This window comes from Nerophis ophidion, linkage group LG10, assembly GCF_033978795.1.
Source record: "Nerophis ophidion isolate RoL-2023_Sa linkage group LG10, RoL_Noph_v1.0, whole genome shotgun sequence".
Classification (NCBI taxonomy): domain Eukaryota; kingdom Metazoa; phylum Chordata; class Actinopteri; order Syngnathiformes; family Syngnathidae; genus Nerophis; species Nerophis ophidion.
In genome coordinates this window covers 58,895,367-58,916,875 of record NC_084620.1, presented here as the reverse complement: position 1 = coordinate 58,916,875, position 21,509 = coordinate 58,895,367, and the positions used below count along the sequence as shown (strand labels likewise).

The following is a 21,509-nucleotide window of genomic DNA, read 5'->3' as shown; positions in this document are numbered from 1 at the left end:
CATTGTAACATGCACCAGCAGGAGGGGTGTGCAGCATCATTATGACATCATTGTAACATGCACCAGCAGGAGGGGGTGTGCAGCATCATTATGACATCATTGTAACATGCACCAGCAGGAGGGGTGTGCAGCATCATTATGACATCATTGTAACATGCACCAGCAGGAGGGGTGTGCAGCATCATTATGACATCATTGTAACATGCACCAGCAGGAGGGGGTGTGCAGCATCATTATGACATCATTGTAACATGCACCAGCAGGAGGGGTGTGCAGCATCATTATGACATCATTGTAACATGCACCAGCAGGAGGGGGTGTGCAGCATCATTATGACATCATTGTAACATGCACCAGCAGGAGGGGTGTGCAGCATCATTATGACATCATTGTAACATGCACCAGCAGGAGGGGGTGTGCAGCATCATTATGACATCATTGTAACATGCACCAGCAGGAGGGGTGTGCAGCATCATTATGACATCATTGTAACATGCACCAGCAGGAGGGGTTTGCACCTCCGGGCAGCAATCAGCAGAGGACAGCATGGAGGAGGAGGACTGGAGCCCAGCTGCCGAGGAGGTGCAGTCCGACCACGAGGAGATGGACTATTTGGAGGGAATCACGGCGGAGATGTTCGATGACGAGTTTGACGGTTCTGATGTCACGGTGCCAGAGGTGGAGCCTCTGCCCGACGCCACATACGGGCTCCTGGGCAGCAGTGCGGAGCTGCAACAGCCGCGGGGTCACATCCACGACCTCCCTGAGGAGGTGCTGAGCCAGGTCCTCAGCCTCCTGCCGGCCCAGGACCTCTACAGGAGCGCCGTGCTGGTCTGCCAGCGCTGGCGCAACATGGTGGAGGACGACAAGGTCGGGCCCGGCTTTCCAATGCCCACGCGAGGGTGGATTAATCAGCTGTCCCTCCCTGCAGTTCATGCCCTACAAGAAGAGGTACTACCGCTACATGATGGAGGAGGAGGAGACGGTCTCCCACGTCACCATCGCTCTCAACAACTGCGGCATACTTCTTCCAGAGGTGTCACCGCTCGGCATTCGGAACCTTGTCATGTAAGTTGGCCTTACCAAATAACAAGTAGAGATCCACCCACGAGTCGGCCAGGACCATATTTGGCATTTTGACAAATATCGATATCAGTGTCTGCTTTTTTTTCCCTTTAACTCCAACAGAAGTAAATCAGCAGAAACAATATATACAAATATGACAGCAGTATTTAAATGAATAGTATGAGCAGTAGATAGTTATAACCATTGACATGTTATAAGTAGACGTAGCATTAGCTGCTGTGACGCGAGAAATTGGGCCACCATCTTGAAGTGGTGATGAGGAGCCGGCAAGCAGGCTAAAGTGACAGTTGACAGGTAGAAAACAAAGATGCTAAACTGACAGTTGAAGGGTAGAAAACAAAGATGCTAAACTGACAGTTGGCAGGTAGAAAACAAAGATGCTAAACTGACAGTTGACCGGTAGAAAACAAAGATGCTAAACTGACAGTTGACAGGTAGAAAACAAAGATGCTAAACTGACAGTTGACAGGTAGAAAACAAAGATGCTAAACTGACAGTTGACAGGTAGAAAACAAAGATGCTAAACTGACAGTTGGCAGGTAGAAAACAAAGATGCTAAACTGACAGTTGGCAGGTAGAAAACAAAGATGCTAAACTGACAGTTGACAGGTAGAAAACAAAGATGCTAAACTGACAGTTGACAGGTAGAAAACAAAGATGCTAAACTGACAGTTGACAGGTAGAAAACAAAGATGCTAAACTGACAGTTGACAGGTAGAAAACAAAGATGCTAAACTGACAGTTGACAGGTAGAAAACAAAGATGCTAAACTGACAGTTGACAGGTAGAAAACAAAGATGCTAAACTGACAGATGACAGGTAGAAAACAAAGATGCTAAACTGGCAGTTGACAGGTAGAAAACAAAGATGCTAAACTGACAGTTGACAGTTAGAAAACAAAGATGCTAAACTGACAGTTGACAGGTAGAAAACAAAGATGCTAAACTGACAGTTGACAGGTAGAAAACAAAGATGCTAAACTGACAGTTGACAGGTAGAAAACAAAGATGCTAAACTGACAGTTGACAGGTAGAAAACAAAGATGCTAAACTGACAGTTGACAGGTAGAAAACAAAGATGCTAAACTGACAGTTGACAGGTAGAAAACAAAGATGCTAAACTGACAGTTGACAGGTAGAAAACAAAGATGCTAAACTGACAGTTGACAGGTAGAAAACAAAGATGCTAAACTGACAGTTGGCAGGTAGAAAACAAAGATACTAAACTGACAGTTGACAGGTAGAAAACAAAGATGCTAAACTGACAGTTGACAGGTAGAAAACAAAGATGCTAAACTGACAGTTGACAGGTAGAAAACAAAGATGCTAAACTGACAGTTGACAGGTAGAAAACAAAGATGCTAAACTGACAGTTGACAGGTAGAAAACAAAGATGCTAAACTGGCAGTTGACAGGTAGAAAACAAAGATGCTAAACTGACAGTTGACAGTTAGAAAACAAAGATGCTAAACTGACAGTTGACAGGTAGAAAACAAAGATGCTAAACTGACAGTTGACAGGTAGAAAACAAAGATGCTAAACTGACAGTTGACAGGTAGAAAACAAAGATGCTAAACTGACGGATGACAGGTAGAAAACAAAGATGCTAAAGTGACAGTTGACAGGTAGAAAACAAAGATGCTAAACTGACAGTTGACAGGTAGAAAACAAAGATGCTAAACTGACAGTTGACAGGTAGAAAACAAAGATGCTAAACTGACAGTTGACAGGTAGAAAACAAAGATGCTAAACTGACAGTTGACAGGTAGAAAACAAAGATGCTAAACTGACAGTTGACAGGTAGAAAACAAAGATGCTAAACTGACAGTTGGCAGGTAGAAAACAAAGATACTAAACTGACAGTTGACAGGTAGAAAACAAAGATGCTAAACTGACAGTTGACAGGTAGAAAACAAAGATGCTAAACTGACAGTTGACAGGTAGAAAACAAAGATGCTAAACTGGCAGTTGACAGGTAGAAAACAAAGATGCTAAACTGACAGTTGACAGTTAGAAAACAAAGATGCTAAACTGACAGTTGACAGGTAGAAAACAAAGATGCTAAACTGACAGTTGACAGGTAGAAAACAAAGATGCTAAACTGACAGTTGACAGGTAGAAAACAAAGATGCTAAACTGACGGATGACAGGTAGAAAACAAAGATGCTAAAGTGACAGTTGACAGGTAGAAAACAAAGATGCTAAACTGACAGTTGACAGGTAGAAAACAAAGATGCTAAACTGACAGTTGACAGGTAGAAAACAAAGATGCTAAACTGACAGTTGACAGGTAGAAAACAAAGATGCTAAACTGACAGTTGACAGGTAGAAAACAAAGATGGAGTAGATGAGTTATAGTGATGTAGACAAATGCCATATTTTGACCAATTTTCCCAGGAGATGTTCCATATTTAGAAATAAAATGTTAATGTTCCTTTTAGACACACATAATAAAGATATTTAGATGATCAATTAAACACAACATCAAACATTATGTCAGTACTGGTCCCTCCTTTCTTAAAAAATAATGTTCAAAAACCAACTTAAAGCCTTGTCTAGCTGTTTAGTGATGTATAATATTTATCTTTAAATCAATTTTACTGCAAATGAATATCTGTTATCTGCCTCTTTGACTACTAGAAAGGGTGTTGGCCCAGAAAAAGAAGAGTGGATCTCTAGTAGGAAGTGAAGGAGTTCATTAACCAAGCATTTGTTGCACAGTTCAATGGCACGCCATAGGTTTGGTGAGAGAGTGCATCCAGAAGACGTCCTGCGGCGTGTGAAGAAACATCGCCTTTTCCCGCACGCCGAGGCCTCCATTAGATTACGCATCCGGAATGTTCCCAAGTGCAAACACCTTGAGACTGAGGTGAGTCTCTGAGCCACACCTGCAGTCGCCATCAAAAGTGTACATACACTTGTAAAGAACATCACGTCATGTTTCCAATCATTTCTACAACTCTTAATTTGTTGTGATGTAGTGATTGGAGCACATACTTGTTGCTCACAAAAACATTCATGAAGTTGGCTTCTTTTATGAATTTATTATGGCTCTACTGAAAATGTGAGCAATCGAAAGTATACATACAGCAATGTTCATATTTGCTTACATGTCCCTTGGCAAGTTTACCTGCAATAAGGCGCTTTTGGTAGCCAGCCACAAAATTGCTGCAGTTCAGCTAAATGTGTTGCTTTTCTGACATGGACTTGTTTCTTCAGCATTGTCCACACCTTTAAGTCAGGACTTTGGTAAGGCCATTCTAAAACCTGCATTCTAGCCGGATTTAGCCATTCCTTTACCACTTTTGACCTCTGTTTGGGGTCATTTTTGTTTCATCTGACCACATAACTTTCCTCCAGAAGGTCTTATCTTTGTCCATGTGATGTCAGATGAAACAAAAATGGAGCTGTTTGGAGGAGAAAAGATGAGGCCTTTGAATTCAGGAACACCATTCCTACTGTCAAGCATGGTGGTGGTAGTATTATGCTCTGGGCCTGTTTTGCTGCCAATGGAACTGCTGCTTTGAATGGGACAATGAAAAAGGAGGATTAGCTCCAAATTGTTCAGGACAAGCTAAAATCATCAGGGGGGAGGTTGGGTCTTGGGCGCAGTTGAGTGTTCCAACAGGACAATGACCTCAAACACACCTCAAAAGTGGTAGAGGAATGGCTAAATCAAGCTAGAATGCAGGTTTTAGAATAGCCTTCCTAAAGTCCTGACTTAAAGGTGTGGACAATGCTGAAGAAACAAGTCCATGTCAGAAAAGCAACACATTTAGCTGAACTGCAGCAATTTTGTGGTGAAAAATGTAAGCAGAAGCAAAAGCGCCTTAATGCAGTAAAACTTGCCAAGGGACATGTAAGCAAATATTAACATTGCTGTATGTATACTTTTGATTGCTCACATTTTCAGTAGAGCCATAATAAATTCATAAAAGAAACAAACTTCATGAATGTTTTTTGTGAGCAACAAGTATGTGCTCCAATCACTACATCACCAAAAAAATAAGAGTTGTAGAAATGATTGGAAAGTCAAGACAGCCATGACATCATGTTCTTTACAGGTGTACGTACACTTTTGACCATTACTGTACGTCATCATGGCTTCATCCTGCCCTTGACTGCCACCTGTGTGTTCCACCCCAAAGGGTCCCAACCCCTTTGCGGCCATGGCGGTGATGCTGCTCCTGGCTGAGAGCGTGGGTGACGTGCAGACTTTGGTGTCTTTGCTGAGTGGCGTTATGTCCCAGCTGGCCATCACGGAGTACCTGAGCCACATGGCCATGTTGTTGCTGGCAGCAAGGAGGAACGGAGTGAAGCTCAGTGACAGGCGAGGCCTCACACATCACATTTGATTGCTTTTCAGGTGAAGACTTTTTGTCTGCTGGTCCTCAGATTGCATTACAACATCTACTATGTGCTTCACCTGATGGAGAATGGACCATTTTCTATCAGCGCCTCACCGGGCAGGTAAGTTCATTAACTCTATATACCGTATTTCCTTGAATTGCTGCCGGGTATATAGTATGCGGCTGCCTAAAAACTGCCGGGTCAAACTCGTTTCGCAAAATAATTAGCGCATGCTTAGCCTTACCGCCGGCTAAGGATTAACAAACTCGTTTCGCAAAATGTTATTTTTTATTAGCGCATGTCTAGAATTTCCGCCGGGTCAAACTCGTTTCGCAAAATAATTAGCATGTGTCTAGAATTTCCGCCGGGTCAAACTCGTCACGTCACGAGTGACACTTCACCTGTCATAATTTTCAAAATGGAGGAGGCTGATTTCAATCATTTGAAATGGCATAAAGGGAAGAAGATTAAGAGCTATTCAGTAGGATTTAAGGTCCAAGCTGTTGAATATGCTAAAAAGAACATTAAGCAGCTATGTTTTATTAGTATACCGTAGCTGCGTGTGTCAAATATGAGTCATTAAATGACTCCCGCCTCCTGGTGGTAGAGGGCGCTGGTGATCCTTCTTGCGACTACTCGGCTGCAGAAGAAGTGACGACAAGCAGCAAGAGTGAGCAGCGATTGTTTATTTTTTCCTCTCGCTTGCACTTTTAACATGGAGGATTACATATCTAAAATAAAACCGTTTTCTAAACTGGACTTTCAATCGAAGCAGGAGGTAATAAATGAAGATCTCCATCGAGACAGAGAGACTTTTAAAACTGAAGAAAGATAAGGAAGACTTCTATAAACAAGTTAGCGATGCTTTTGATCAGAAGGAGCTGCACATGGACTTCATTTATAAGTAAAGGTAAGACCATAATAACATTTTTTTTTTATTAAATGTACTTTTCATGATGGTATCCTTATATCACACTCAAATTTATGAGCGCAGGCCTAAATTTACCGCATGCCTTTGGTAAGCACTGGAGTGAGAAGAGGTTTTAAATTAATTAGCGCATGCTTGCCTTTACCGCATGCCGTTGGTAAACGCCGGAGTGAGAAGAGGTTTTAAATTAATTAGCGCCCCGGCGCCAATTCAAGGAAATACGGTATCATTTAATGCAGGGGTGCCCACACTTTTTCTGCAGCTACTTTTCAATTGACCAACTCGAGGGGATCTACCTCATTTATATATATCATTTATATTTATTTATTCATGAAAGAGACATTTTTGTAAACAAGTTAAATGTGTTTAATGATAATACAAGCATGTGTAACACATATAGATGTCTTTCTTTCACAAAGACAAGAATATAAGTTGGTGTATTACCTGATTCTGATGACTTGCATTGATTGGAATCAGACAGTAATGATGATAACGCCCACATTTTCAAATGGAGGAGAAAAAAAGTTGTCCTTTCTGTACAATACCACATGAAAGTGGTTGGTTTTTGGCATCTAATTCATCCAGCTTCCATACACTTTACAAGAAAAACATTGACGGCAAATTCCGTAGCTTGCTTGATTGACATTCACGGCACCCGAGGGTCTTGTGAGATGACGCTGGCTGCTGCCAGTTCATTATTATGAAAAAATGACAGAGAGGAAGGCGAGAAACACTTTTTATTTCAACAGACTTTCGCGCCGTCCCTTCCGTCAAAAGTCTAAAGGCCGACTGCACATTTCCTATCTTCACAATAAAAGCCCTGCTTCATGCTGCCTGCGCTAACAAAATAAGAGTCTCGGAATGCTGGCGCGCACAAGTGATGTGCACGCCAGCTTTCTGAGGGATCGCTTGTGCACGCCAGTTTTCCGAGACTCTGTATTTAGTTAGCGCAGGCAGCATGAAGCAGGGCTTTTATTGTGAAGATAGGAAATGTGCAGTCGGCCTTTAGAGTTTTGACGGAAGGTACGACGCGAGAGTCTGTTGAAATAAAAAGTGTTTCTCGCCTTCCTCTCGGTCATATTTTCATAATAATGATCTTGCAGAAGCCAGCGTCATCTCACAAGAACCTCCGGTACCGTGAATGTCATTTAAGTGACATCTTGGTGAAGATTGATGATCACTCATTTTTAGGTCTATTTTTTTTTAAAAGCCTGGCTGGAGATCGACTGACACACCCCCCGCGGTCGACTGGTAGCTCGCGATCGACGTAATGGGCACCCCTGGTTTAATGTGATTTATTTTGTAAAAGTGTATTAGTTTAATGTTGAGTATATTTTAATGTTGTACATCCTGTTACAATGTTGGATACTTGCCATGCAAATTAAATCCCTCTTAGCAGGTTACTGTATGTACAGTAGCTGTCTATAAATGAGTTAGACAAGATGGGACTAAAACAGAAGGGTGAACTAAGGGAAGTCCAGCTGATTATCTGTGTTCCTGCCAGGAGCCGTGACATGACCATGACGTCCGAGCAGCTGCAGATCCTCAGCCACCACATCCAGAAGGAGCACACCGTGAAGATTGTGGCCTTTGCAGGTGCAGTCACACTCACTCTTTCACTGATGCTGGAATAGCAGTCCCACTCACTATTTCACTCCAACCATCCTGATGCTGGTGCTGGAATAAAAGTCCTCATTCAAAAAAGTGATGCCACCCATCACCCAGGATACCGTTCACATGTATCAACTCTACTTTTTTGTGCTATTGACAGACAATATGACAACTCTTTCCTTCTTGTCTTTTAGGACATTTTGTTTAGTACTCAATAACTCAACTAAATCAAAAAGTAATATTTACTACTCTTTGAAACCTTTTTGCTCTCTTTTGTCCAGGGAATGATTCCCTGAATCGGCAAATGTGAATATATTTGTATTAGAAGGAAAACATTTTTTAATATTCATAATATCTCTTGAGACAGTCAAAATATGGATCTAATCACATTAGTTGGATGGATAAACAACTATAAAAGACAGGATTTTCACGAGGCATTAAAAGTATTTTTGCAATGCCTTAAATGGCATTAAAAAACACTACATTTGATGTCCGGAGGCATTAAAAAATGTAACACAATTATTATATCATAGTAGCAGTCAATCAGTGGAAAGGAAAAGGAACTCTGTAATTTTGCTACTTCTGTCTGTGTCTTTCTTTTATTTCAAACTGGACTCGATAGTTATTGGGAGAGAATCCTTTTGAGTAGCAACGCTATAGTAGGCTAGAAGACTGAACGTCACACATACTTCCGGTTTAAAGCACCAAATAGAATGAGACTGCAGCAGTTGCAGTGTCGAACTCGTCCAAATGATGGCGCCATTGCACAAAAAAATAAAACACCTTAAGTGTATTTTCTTCTGTATAAAAAAAAACAAAAAATATAACTATTTGCATCATGGTCGTCAGCGAAGAAAAATCCATAAATTAGACACACTGTTTTAAAAAAAAATGTCGGGTTACAGTCTGGAACAGGGGTGCCCATTACGTCGATCGCGAGCTACCAGTCGACCGCGGGGGGTGTGTCAGTCGATCTCCAGCCAGGCTTTTAAAAAAAATAGACCTAAAAATTAGTGATCATCAATCTTCACCAAGACGTCACTTAAATGACATTCACGGCACCCGAGGGTCTTGTGAGATGACGCTGGCTGCTGCCAGTTCATTATTATGAAAAAATCTCACAAGACCCTCGGGTGCCGTGAATGTCAATCAAGCAAGCTACGGAATTTGCCGCCAATGTTTTTCTTGTAAAGTGTATGGAAGCTGGATGAATTAGATGCTAAAAAACAACCACTTTCATGTGGTATTGTACAGAAAAGACAACTTTTTTTCTCCTCCATTTGAAAATGTGGGTGTTATCATCATTACTGTCTGATTCCAATCAATGCAAGTCATCAGAATCAGGTAATACACCAACTTATATTCTTGTCTTTGTGAAAGAAAGACATCTATATGTGTTACACATGCTTGTATTATCATTAAACACATTTAACTTGTTTACAAAAATGTCTCTTTCATAAATAAATAAATATAAATTATATATATAAATGAGGTAGATCCCCTCGAGTTGGTCAATTGAAAAGTAGCTCGCCTGCAGAAAAAGTGTGGGCACCCCTGGTCTGGAATGTACAGCAAGTATGAAGATGTCATTGTGTTGAAATGGATGCTTGGCCACAGGTACGGGGAAGACCACCACCCTGATGAAATACGCTGAGCAGCGGCCACACCTCCGCTTCCTGTACGTCGCCTTCAACAAGTCGGTGGCTAGGGAGGCCTCACAGCGCTTCCCCAAGAACGTGGACTGCAAGACTGTCCACTCTCTGGCCTACAGAGAGACCGGCAGGATGTGAGGAAGATGACTTTGCAGGCTGAAGTGTGAAAGGAACAAGCGTTGAGAATAACGTCCTCCCCCTTTGATGCAGGTACCAAAAGAAGCTGGCCTTTAACCTGGACGCATTCTCCATCAACGGGGTCCTGCCCGAGGGCCGGGGGGGATTCGCCAAGTCCAAAGTGATCGCCACCACTCTCAACAACTTCATGGCTTCAACGGACGAGACCCTCACGGTGGCTCACGTGCCGGCCATGCATGTGAGTCTTCGAGGCCTGGCCAGGCTTATATGCCAGGAGGAAAAAGAGGTAAGGACACGCTAGCCACAATGTGTGGACATGTTTGATCCCAGTCCTGGACATCTCTTCAGTTGTACGTCCAAGATGCGCAGAGGATTTGGACCAAAATGAAGGACGTCAAGGAGACGGAAAAACGAGGCTATCACATGATTCACGATGGTAAGACCTTGGTAACGACCACTTATTATTAATCATGGTAACATGGTGCTGTTGTAATTTTTTTATTTCCAGGTTACCTCAAGCTGTGGCAGCTGAAATGCTCAGCAACCTGCCTGTCTGACCGATACGACGTCCTTCTCCTCGATGAAGCCCAGGACTGCACACCAAGTAGGGCTGGATCACTTCTCACTATCATAGAACTATTACAGCCTATTTTTCCCTCCCGAGGGGGTCTATTCAGGTGTATTTTCATACAAAAGGCATACGGGATTGATTACAAGGCTCATTAAAGGGGTCATCTTCTGTTGTTTTTTTCTACATGCGTGAGATACCATCTGGTGTGCCGTGGGAGATAATGTAATTTTACCTAATTGGGGTAAAAATATTTTTTGCAAACCAGTAAAAATATAGTCCGCAAACAATGTGTTGTTCTTTAGTGTCACTGCTGTCTAGAGCTGGGCAGAGTAACCGTGTAATACTCTTTCATATCACTAGGTGGCAGCTGGTAGCTAATTGCTGATGTTGGGAACACGGTTTGTGGTAATCACAATATGTGGGAGGCAGCATGCAGGTAAAAAGGTATCTAATGCTAAAACTAAAAATAAACAACAGGTGAGTGCTCCTAAGAAAAGGCATTGAAGCTTAGGGAAGGCTATCCAGAACGAAACTAAAACTGAACTGGCTACAAAGTAAAGAAAAATAGAATGCTGGACGACAGCAAAGACTTACTGTGGAGCAAAGACGGCGTCCACAAAGTACATCCGAACATGACATGACAATCAACAATGTCCCCACAAAGAAGGATAAAAACAACTAAAATATCCTTGATTTCTAAAACAAAGCAGGTGTGGGGAATAGCACTCAAGGAAGACAGGAAACTGCTCCAAGAAAATACCCAGAAAATAAGATAAGTCACCGAAATAGGAGCGCAAGACAAGAAGTAAAAGACTACACACATCTTGCATCTTGATTTTGAACACTGACTTTTTGCAGTGTAATAGGTGCCATTTTGGGGTCCTTTTGCACACACCGTAATAATACTTGCAAGCTGAAGCACGGTACGTCTGACTATGGTAGCCGTAATGCTCCGACCACCCATCAAGCGATGCGGCTTGATGGATTTGATGAAACCTCAAAGTTTTGGTGGTGCTTGCATACTGGTACTAGCTTGCATCATTTATTGAACAGGCGTCAACATGCAGTCCACTCGTATGTCTTATGTGTGACTGCCATCTACTGGTCACACTTATCATTGCACCATCAATGTACAAGCAATCACACACAACACATGCCATTTGTTGTGAACGACATAATGGATATACAAACCCAGTTTCCATATGAGTTAGGAAATTGTGTTAGATGTAAATATAAACGGAATAAAATGATTTGCAAATCCTTTTCAACCCATATTTAGTTGAATATGCTACAAAGACAACATATTTGATGTTCAAACTCATAAACTTGTTTTTTTTTTCTGCAAATAATATTTAACTTAGAATTTCATGGCTGCAACACGTGCCAAAGTAGTTGGGAAAGGGCATGTTCACCACTGTGTTACATCACCTTTTCTTTTAACAAAACTCAATAAACGTTTGGGAACTGAGGAAACTAATTGTTGAAGCTTTGAAAGTGGAATTCTTTCCCATTCTTGTTTTATGTAGAGCTTCAGTCCTTCAACAGTCCGGGGTCTCCGCTGTTGTATTTTACGCTTCATAATGCGCCAGGTCTGGACTGCAAGCGGGCCAGGAAAGTACCTGCACTCTTTTACTACAAAGCCACACTGTTGTTACACATGGCTTGGCATTGTCTTGCTGAAATAAGCAGGGGCGTCCATGATAACATTGCTTTGATGACAACATTTGTGGCTCCAAAACATGTATGTAACTTTCAGCATTAAAGGTGCCTTCACAGATGTGTAAGTTACCCATGCCTTAGGCACTAATACACCCCCATACCATCACACATGCTGGCTTTTAAACTTTGCCCCTGTAACAATCGGAGTGGTTATTTTCCTCTTTGTTTTGGAGGGCACCATGTCCTCTGTTTCCAAATATAATTTGAAATGTGGACTCGTCAGACCACAAAACACTTTTCCACTTTTCATCAGTCCATCTTAGATGAGCTCGGGCCCAGTCAAGCGGGGGCGTTTCAGGGTGTTGTTGATAAATGGGTTTGGCTTTGCATAGTAGAGTTTTAACTTGCACTTACAGATCTAGCGACTAACTGTAGTTACTGACAGTGGTTTTATGAAGTGTTCCAGAGCGCATCTGGTGATATCCTTTACACACTGATGCCGGTTTTTGATGCAGTACCGCCTGAGGGGTCAAAGGTCCGTAATATCCTCGCTTACGTGCAGTGATTTCTCCAGATTCTCTGAACCTTTTGATGATCCCTAAATTCCTTGCAATAGCTCGTTGAGAAATGTTCTAAAACTGTTCGACAATTTGCTTACAAAGTGGTGACCCTCGCCCCATCCTTGTTTGTGAATTACTTAGCGTTTCATGGAAGCTGCTTTTATACCCAATCATGGCACCCACCTGTTCCCAATCAGCCTGCACACCTGTGGGATGTTCCATATAAGTGTTAGATGAGTATTCATCAACTTTATCAGTATTTAATGCCACCTTTCCCAACTTCTTTGTCACGTGTTGCTGGCATCAAATTCTAAAGTTATTGATTATTTGCAACAAAAAAAAAAAGGTTTATCAGTTTGAACATCAAATATGTTGTTTTTGTGGTGTAATCAATTGAATATGGGTTGAAAATGATTTGCAAATCATTGTATTCCGTTTATATTTACATCTAACACAATTTCCCAACTAAAATGGAAACGGGGTTTGTAATATAAATGTACAAACAATCATACACACACAACACATCTCATCTGTTGTGTTGTTGTGAACGACATCACGGATGTAACATCAATGTACAGACAGCAGTCGCAACTAGAGAGCCATTCTTTCTTTTGTTTGTTTGTTTTTTTAAACATCCTCAAGTCATCTCCACACGTCAAGGTTTGAACAGCAGCACACTTCCCCCCTTCACAATAATAGCGCAATGTGCAACATCTGGTCTGACTGTGCTAACAAAATAAAGGTTTGGAAAAAGTACTTTACACAAGCATGTTGTACGTAAAGCACTTACTGATACATTTACACAATTATTATGCTTTGACTTAAAATAATGGTCAAAACTTTTCTAAAGCTGTATTGTAGAAATCATTTGATTAAATTTTATTTATGACACAAAAAGCACACACGCTATAGTGGTAAAATAAGTGTACAAAGTAACAAAACACAACAGGAAAACTGAATTGTAATATTTAATATTGCTATTATAATTTTATATTATAAAATTTAGGGTCAATAATTTGTGACTAACTTATGTCAGTTGTTCTTTTAAATTATATTAAAAGTATAGTTTTGGTGGTACAATAACAATTCATTGTGTATGGAGGCGTGGCCTGCGGGCCTGCGCGGAACAGGGTGTGTCAGGACCGGCCTCGAAGACAGTGACAGGTGTGTAGATGGCCCAGGTGGGCCATGTTATCTAATCACCTGTCGTCTTTATTAGCAGGAGCTGTGAGGAAACGAGTAGTTGTAGTTGGGAGTGCTGCTGAGAGTCACAGAGGCAGAAAAGACACTGCTGAAAAGCAAAAGACTTTGCACCATTGGATGAAAATAAAACAGTGTTATACCCAGAATTCCGGGCTCTCCTTGCAATGTGTGGGGGTCTGAGGAACCCACTAGAGGGCAAAGTCTACACTCATGTTTCAAGTTAATCATAAATGGTGTTATTGATTGTGATTTCAATATCAATCAAGCTAATCGTGATGATTATTTTTGCCAGCTGGAACAACTAGTGGGTTCCTATGTCAAGCAAACAAAAAGATATGTTATGTTTTCCTTCATCTGTCCCCTTTTTGTCCACTCTTAGCCATCATGGACGTGCTGTTGAAACAAAAATGTGCCAAAATGGTGGTGGGAGATCCTCACCAGCAGATTTACACCTTCAGAGGAGCGGTCAATGCACTGACCACTCAGCACACACACATCTACTATCTAACACAGGTTGGCTCAACACACTCACGAGTTACAAGTCCTAGCAGATCACACACAATTGGATTGTTTACCACATTTTCTTTGTCAAGAGTTTCCGCTTTGGGGCAGAGATTGCCTACGTGAGTGCCACTATCCTCAAGGTGTGCAAGAATGTCCAGAAGATTCTAGTGGGAGGACGGCAGGAAGGTAAACACTTCTGACAGGACTTTACAGTCCATCATGGAATGCATTGCCATGTTCGCACCAAGCCTTTTGCCTGCAATGAAGGACTAGTCTCTGCTATTGACACCCTCCTTTTACAGCAGGCCTGGGCCATTATTTTGCCGCGACGGGACAAATTTAGAGAAAAAATGTGTCTGGGGGCCGGTATATCTATTTTTAGAAACACTAATATTAAGTATGAATGATAAAACACTGAATATTGACAACCTATGAACGTCACACCCCTTCTCCATCAACATATTTTACAATCAAGTGAAAGGCAACAAACACAGCAAAAAATGAACACGTCTAGTAAAATAAAACCCACATATGATCTGATATATGTGATACATCACGAAGCTTTACAACTTTGTTGTAAAAATCACCTTCCGTGTCTGTCCCTGGCACCCACATTTTCAGGCTGGCTGTGGAAACACTATGTGGAAACACTGTGGAAACGCTCCCCACCCGCACTGCTTGGTGCCTCGTCTGACTTAGATGACCATAGTAACTAATTAGATGACCATAGTAACTAATTAGATGACCATAGTAACTAATTAGATGATCATAGTAACTAGTATCTCATGCAAAAGCGCAGATTGTAACAATTGAAAGACTTAGTATAGTTGAAGACTTCCGGTCATTAGAAAAGATGAGTGCAGCTACACTTTACATCAGGGGTGCCCATTACGTCGATCGCGAGCTACCAGTCGACCGCGGGGGGTGTGTCAGTCGATCTCCAGCCAGGCTTTTAAAAAAAATAGACCTAAAAATGAGTGATCATCAATCTTCACCAAGACGTCACTTAAATGACATTCACGGTACCGGAGGGTCTTGTGAGATGACGCTGGCTGCTGCAAGATCATTACTATGAAAATATGACCGAGAGGAAGGCGAGAAACACTTTTTATTTCAACAGACTCTCGCGCCGTACCTTCCGTCAAAACTCTAAAGGCCGACTGCACATTTCCTATCTTCACAATAAAAGCCCTGCTTCATGCTGCCTGCGCTAACTAAATACAGAGTCTCGGAAAACTGGCGTGCACAAGCGATCCCCCAGAAAGCTGGCGTGCACAAGTGATGTGCACGCCAGCTTTCCGAGACTCTTATTTTCTTAGCGCATTCAGCATGAAGCAGGGCTTTTATTGTGAAGATAGGAAATGTGCACTCGGCCTTTAGAGTTTTGACGGCGCGAGAGTCTGTTGAAATAAAAAGTGTTTCTCGCCTTCCATTTTTTCATAATAATGAACTGGCAGCAGCCAGCGTCATCTCACAAAACCCTCGGGTGCCATGAATGTCAATCAAGCAAGCTACGGAATTTGCCGCCAATGTTTTTCTTGTAAAGTGTATGGAAGCTGGATGAATTAGATGCCAAAGACCAACCACTTTCATGTGGTATTGTACAGAAAGGACAACTTTTTTTCTCCTGAAAATGTGGGCGTTATCATCATTACTGTCTGATTCCAATCAATGCAAGTCATCAGAATCAGGTAATACACCAACTTATATTCTTGTCTTTGTGAAAGAAAGACATCTATATGTGTTACACATGCTTGTATTATCATTAAACACATTTAACTTGTTTACAAAAATGTCTCTTTCATAAATAAATGAATATAAATGATATATATAAATGAGGTAGATCCCCTCGAGTTGGTCAATTGAAAAGTAGCTCGCCTGCAGAAAAAGTGTGGGCCCCCCTGCTTTACATCTTTAAAATCTAAAAAAAATTATTTGGGAATGTCCGACGGGCCAGATTGAAAAGCTTTACGGGCCGCATGTGGCCCCCAGGCCTCAATTGGCCCGGGTGTGTTTTACAGGGAAATGGTCCTCCCTGATTCTTTTCTTCCGAATGAATAGGTGTGACGGTACAAACAATACCAGCACTGGAGAGAGAACCCAGCCCTCAAAAGTCTGATGCGTTCTCTAAAACAGTCGCTCTCCTCATATGCTTTTGTCCATCTTGCTGCTGCGCCTTGGCGGAGATCAAAACCAAAAGTTAACGTGGCGCATGTTTTGGGCAGCCACTCTCCGCACCTGTTACATCCTGACACCAAGAAACTAGAGGGATATGTGTCCTAGATATGTCTTTCTATCTTCTTCCAGCAAAGCTAGTAACTTCTAGTTCCGTTTTGATTAAAGATGGGAAAATATTCCCTTACCACTAGATCAGGGGTGCCCACACTTTTTCTGCAGGCGAGCTACTTTTCAATTGACCAACTCGAGGGGATCTACCTCATTTATATATATAATTTATATTTATTTATTTATGAAAGAGACATTTTTGTAAACAAGTTAAATGTGTTTAATGATAATACAAGCATGTGTAACACATATAGATGTCTTTCTTTCACAAAGACAAGAATATAAGTTGGTGTATTACCTGATTCTGATGACTTGCATTGATTGGAATCAGACAGTAATGATGATAACGCCCACATTTTCAAATGGAGGAGAAAAAAAGTTGTCCTTTCTGTACAATACCACATGAAAGTGGTTGGTTTTTGGCATCTAATTCATCCAGCTTCCATACACTTTACAAGAAAAACATTGGCGGCAAATTCCGTAGCTTGCTTGATTGACATTCACGGCACCCGAGGGTCTTGTGAGATGACGCTGGCTGCTGCCAGTTCATTATTATGAAAAAATGACAGAGAGGAAGGCGAGAAACACTTTTTATTTCAACAGACTTTTGCGCCGCCCCTTCCGTCAAAACTCTAAAGGCCGACTGCACATTTCCTATCTTCACAATAAAAGCCCTGCTTCATGCTGCCTGCGCTAACAAAATAAGAGTCTCGGAAAGCTGGCGTGCACAAGTGATGTGCACGCCAGCTTTCTGAGGGATCGCTTGTGCACGCCAGTTTTCCGAGACTCTGTATTTAGTTAGCGCAGGCAGCATGGAGCAGGGCTTTTATTGTGAAGATAGGAAATGTGCAGTCGGCCTTTAGAGTTTTGACGGAAGGTACGGTGCGAAATTCTGTTGAAATAAAAAGTGTTTCTCGCCTTCCTCTCGGTCATATTTTCATAACAATGATCTTGCAGCAGCCAGCGTCATCTCACAAGACCCTCCGGTACCGTGAATGTCATTTAAGTGACGTCTTGGTGAAGATTGATGATCACTCATTTTTAGGTCTATTTTTTTAAAAACCCTGGCTGGAGATCGACTGACACACCCCCCACGGTCGACTGGTAGCTCGCGATCGACGCAATGGGCACCCCTGCGCTAAATAGTCTCCTTACTCATTGCTTTTTGCTATCATACCACAGGAGATGACACCTGGAAGGGTGCTATGGTACAGATGCATACATTTGGTACCTGACACTCTTGTATATGAAAAAAGGACAGGGCTGCATCTCTGGATTATTTTAGTTAATGAGTAATCTCCTGATTATTCTATTTAGGGACTATAGAGCGCATCGGGAAAAAATATTTTTACATATTTTAGTTGCACCGTTCTATAAGCTGCAAATATAAACCTTGTGAAATTAGTTATTTACATATTTTGTAAATGTTAATTTACATACTTTTAATTGTTTTCAAATTGTGTCTGTAACACGGCAGTAAAGCGGTCGATCAAACAAAACAGAAGTCATGGTCATGGACCTCATGGTCATGGACTCAATAACTCCACGCTGACGCTTACCTACTCAGTGGCCTAGTGGTTAGCGTGTCCGCCCTGAGATGGGTAGGTTGTGAGTTCAAACCCCGGCCAAGTCATACCAGAGACCATAAAAATGGGAGCCATTACTTCCCTCCTTGGCACTCAGCATCAAAGGTTGGAATTGAGGGTTAATTCACCAAAAAGGATTCCTGGGCGCGGCCACCGCTGCGGTCCACTGCTCCCCTCACCTCCCGGATGGTGGAATAAGGGGATGGGTCAAATGCAAAGGACAAATTTCACCACACCTAGTGTGTGTGTGTGTGTGTGTGTGTGAGACAATAATTGCTACTTAAACTTGAACTTTTTGGTGAATTTACTGTGGAATTTGTTGAAACAAAAATGAGGGCATTTTAAGTTCGAATGTATTAACACAGACACTCATAGAAGCGTTAACATATTAGCTGCACCTGCAGTGAGCGAACTCCTCTAAAAGATGGCGCTCTAGCACAAACGATAACCTGACATTTCAGTGTGCGTTTTAAACTCTTACTGTTATTTACCATTATTGCTGTCAGCGGGAAAATAAATCATAAATTAGCTGCACTGTTTTGTAAGCCACAGGTTTCAAAGCGTAAGAAAAAAGTAGCTGCTTATAGTCTGTAATGTAGGGTAGTTTGTTCAATTAATTGGATAAAACACACTGTATAGCCTCAATGTTTTTTATGGAAAATGCAGTAGAAACTCTTTTTACGAATTTAATTAATTCTTTAACAGAGAAGGAGTTTTTGCACTCTATTTATGAAACATGGCTTCCAGCCTCAACACAAGTCCCTGTTTTACAATATGAAGTGCTTACATCACTGTATATCAAACAAGCCTATTACAGATGTGATGACTGAAGTTCAACTGTCTGTATGACCTGCTCTGCGAACACCAGCACACTCACTTAAGTCCCTTAAGGTGCCTTCACAAACGATCAGAAATCTCCAAAATTCTTAACTTTAATGACCATATTGCTACAATAAGAAACATTAAAAAAAAGTCAAATCCACTTGCATTGGCAAAAGATCAGCTCACTAGAAGCAGGCGGGGGGGGGGGGTGTCCATCCATTTCTATTCAAATATAATGCCCCAACAGGATGTACGTCTAATGGATGACTCCCCGCTGGCCTGTATTGCATGCTGTAGTAACCACTTGGTGGTGTCCCACTCAATGTTTATGCAGTAGTAAACTCCAGTAAGTCATCACTATTTTGTGTCTGTATTGCTCCAGGGGGTGTGTTTGACCAAAAGGCCGCCCAGGCTGCTCAAGGTATTGCGAGTGGTAAGACTCCTGGCAAGGGAAAAACCGCCATCTTGTCCAGATGCAATCTAACCATGTTCAGTGAAGCCGTGCGCTTGACCGAGGTCAACACAGAGTGCAGCGTCCACTTTGTAGGCGTAAGTGTCCTACCATCTCTATGTTACAACCTGCCGACTGTCAATCATCAATCAGTCAATGTTTACTTATATAGCCCTCAATCACCAGTGTCTCAAAGGGCTGCACAAGCCACGACGACTGCTGTAATTGTAGATGAGAGGCGAGGTAAGATTTGGAAGAAGAAATCCTTCTTAGTCAGCGGCTGTCATGCACAGTTAGCAAGAGTGGACTTGGTCACAACACTGTTTTTCAACTTTTTTGAGCCAGGGCGCATTTTTTTCATTGAAAAAATGCTGAGGCACACCACCAGCAGAAAATGTTAAAAAATGAAACTCTGTTGCCTGTAAAACGTCGTCGTCGTAATTGTCGGATATGACTTTAAAGCAGGGGTCTCAAACTCAATGGACCCGGGGGCCACTGGATGCAGAAACAGGGTGAGGCTGGGCCGCAAGAAAAGATTTCTTAAAAAATCTAACATGCACTTTTTAATGAATTCACTTTCTATGAATGGCTTTCCCGCCCAAGCAACATACTTGCCAATCCTCACCATTGTTCCGGGACACTCCTGATTTTCAGTGCACCTCCCAACAATCTACCGGTGCAACCATTCTCCCCAATTTGTCCAAATTTTCACCCGTCCGACATTATTAAGAGCTGCCGTGACTGCACTGCCTTTAACGTCCTCTACAACAGTGGTTCTCAACCTTTTTTCAGTGATGTACCCCCTGTCAACATGTTTTTAATTCAAGTACCCCCTAATCAGAGCAAGCATTTTTGGTTGGAAAAAAAGAGATTAAGAAGTAAAATACAGCACTATGTCATCAGTTTCTGATTCATTGAATTGTATAACAGTGCAAAATATTGCTCATTTGTAGTGGTCATTCTTGAACTATTTGGAAAGAAAGATATAAAAATTTGTAAAAAAATTGTTGAAAAATACACAAGTGATTCAATTCTAAATAAATATTTCTCCACATAGAAGTAATCATCAACTTAAAGTGCCCTCTTTGGGGATTGTAATAGAGATCCATCTGGATTCATTAACTTCATTCTAAATATTTCTTCACAAAAAAAGAAATCTTAAACCTCAATATTTATGGAACATGTCCACAAAAAGTCTAGCTGTCAACACTGAACATTGCCTTGTTGTATTATTTGTTCACAGTTTATGAACTTACATTCATATTTTGTCGAAGTATTATTCTCTGAATATATTTATAACATATTTTCGAATTGCTGCTATTTTTTAGAATAGTTTAAAAAAATCTCACTTACCCCTTGACATACCTTCAAGTACCCCCAGGGGGACGCGTATCCCCATTTGGGAGCCACTGCTCTACAACATGTCATCGCGTCCGCTTTTACATCACACAATCAGCGTAACATTTCATACGAGGCCTGTGCAGATCCATGTAAGTGACTGCAAGACATACTTGTTCAACAGCTACACAGGTCACACTGAGGGTGGCCGTATAAACAACTTTAACACTGTTACAAATATGCGCTACACTTTGAACCCACACCAAACAGAAATGACAAACACATTTTGGGAGAACATCTGCACCCTAACACAACTTAAACAAAACAGAACAAATACCCAGAACACCTTGCAGCCCTAACTCTCCCGGGTTACAAAATAAAGACTCAAGTAGGGGGTTTGGGGGTGGGGAGTTTTGTGGTAGCGGGGGTGTATATTGTAGCCCGGAAGAGTTAGGGCTGCATGGGATTCTGGGTATTTGTTCTGTTGTGTTATGTCGTGTTACGGTGCGGATGTTCTCCCTAAATGTGTTTGTCATTCTTGTTTGGTGTGGGTTAACAGTTTGACACATATTAGTACGAGTGTTAAATTTTTTTTTTTTACGGCCACCCTCGGTGTGACCTGTATGGCTGTTGATCTAATATGTCGAGCAATAACACTCATGTGTTGTAAATAGCCAGAGGCAACATGTAACTGGGCTTGCACGCTGTTGGTACAGGACGTAGAGGGCGCCAAAGGCAGTGCCAGTATGGCATTCCCTGAATATT

General features: G+C 41.7%; 1 protein-coding gene across 4 annotated transcripts in view; it reads left to right on the top strand.

The window, feature by feature from the left end:
* Positions 1–21,509, top strand: part of fbxo18 (F-box DNA helicase 1) — a 71,358-nt gene that overhangs the window by 10,369 nt on the left and 39,480 nt on the right. For 3 of the 4 annotated variants that reach the window (XM_061914238.1, XM_061914240.1, XM_061914242.1), the window contains exons 3-15: positions 503–870; positions 932–1,068; positions 3,807–3,954; positions 5,234–5,415; positions 5,481–5,555; positions 7,868–7,959; positions 9,592–9,760; positions 9,837–10,050; positions 10,113–10,200; positions 10,273–10,368; positions 14,137–14,270; positions 14,351–14,447; positions 19,338–19,504. In XM_061914238.1, coding sequence (XP_061770222.1) covers positions 503–870; positions 932–1,068; positions 3,807–3,954; positions 5,234–5,415; positions 5,481–5,555; positions 7,868–7,959; positions 9,592–9,760; positions 9,837–10,050; positions 10,113–10,200; positions 10,273–10,368; positions 14,137–14,270; positions 14,351–14,447; positions 19,338–19,504 — 1,967 coding nt within the window. The remainder of the gene's footprint in view (positions 1–502; positions 871–931; positions 1,069–3,806; positions 3,955–5,233; positions 5,416–5,480; positions 5,556–7,867; positions 7,960–9,591; positions 9,761–9,836; positions 10,051–10,112; positions 10,201–10,272; positions 10,369–14,136; positions 14,271–14,350; positions 14,448–19,337; positions 19,505–21,509) is intronic. The other variant, XM_061914239.1, reaches the window with a different exon arrangement.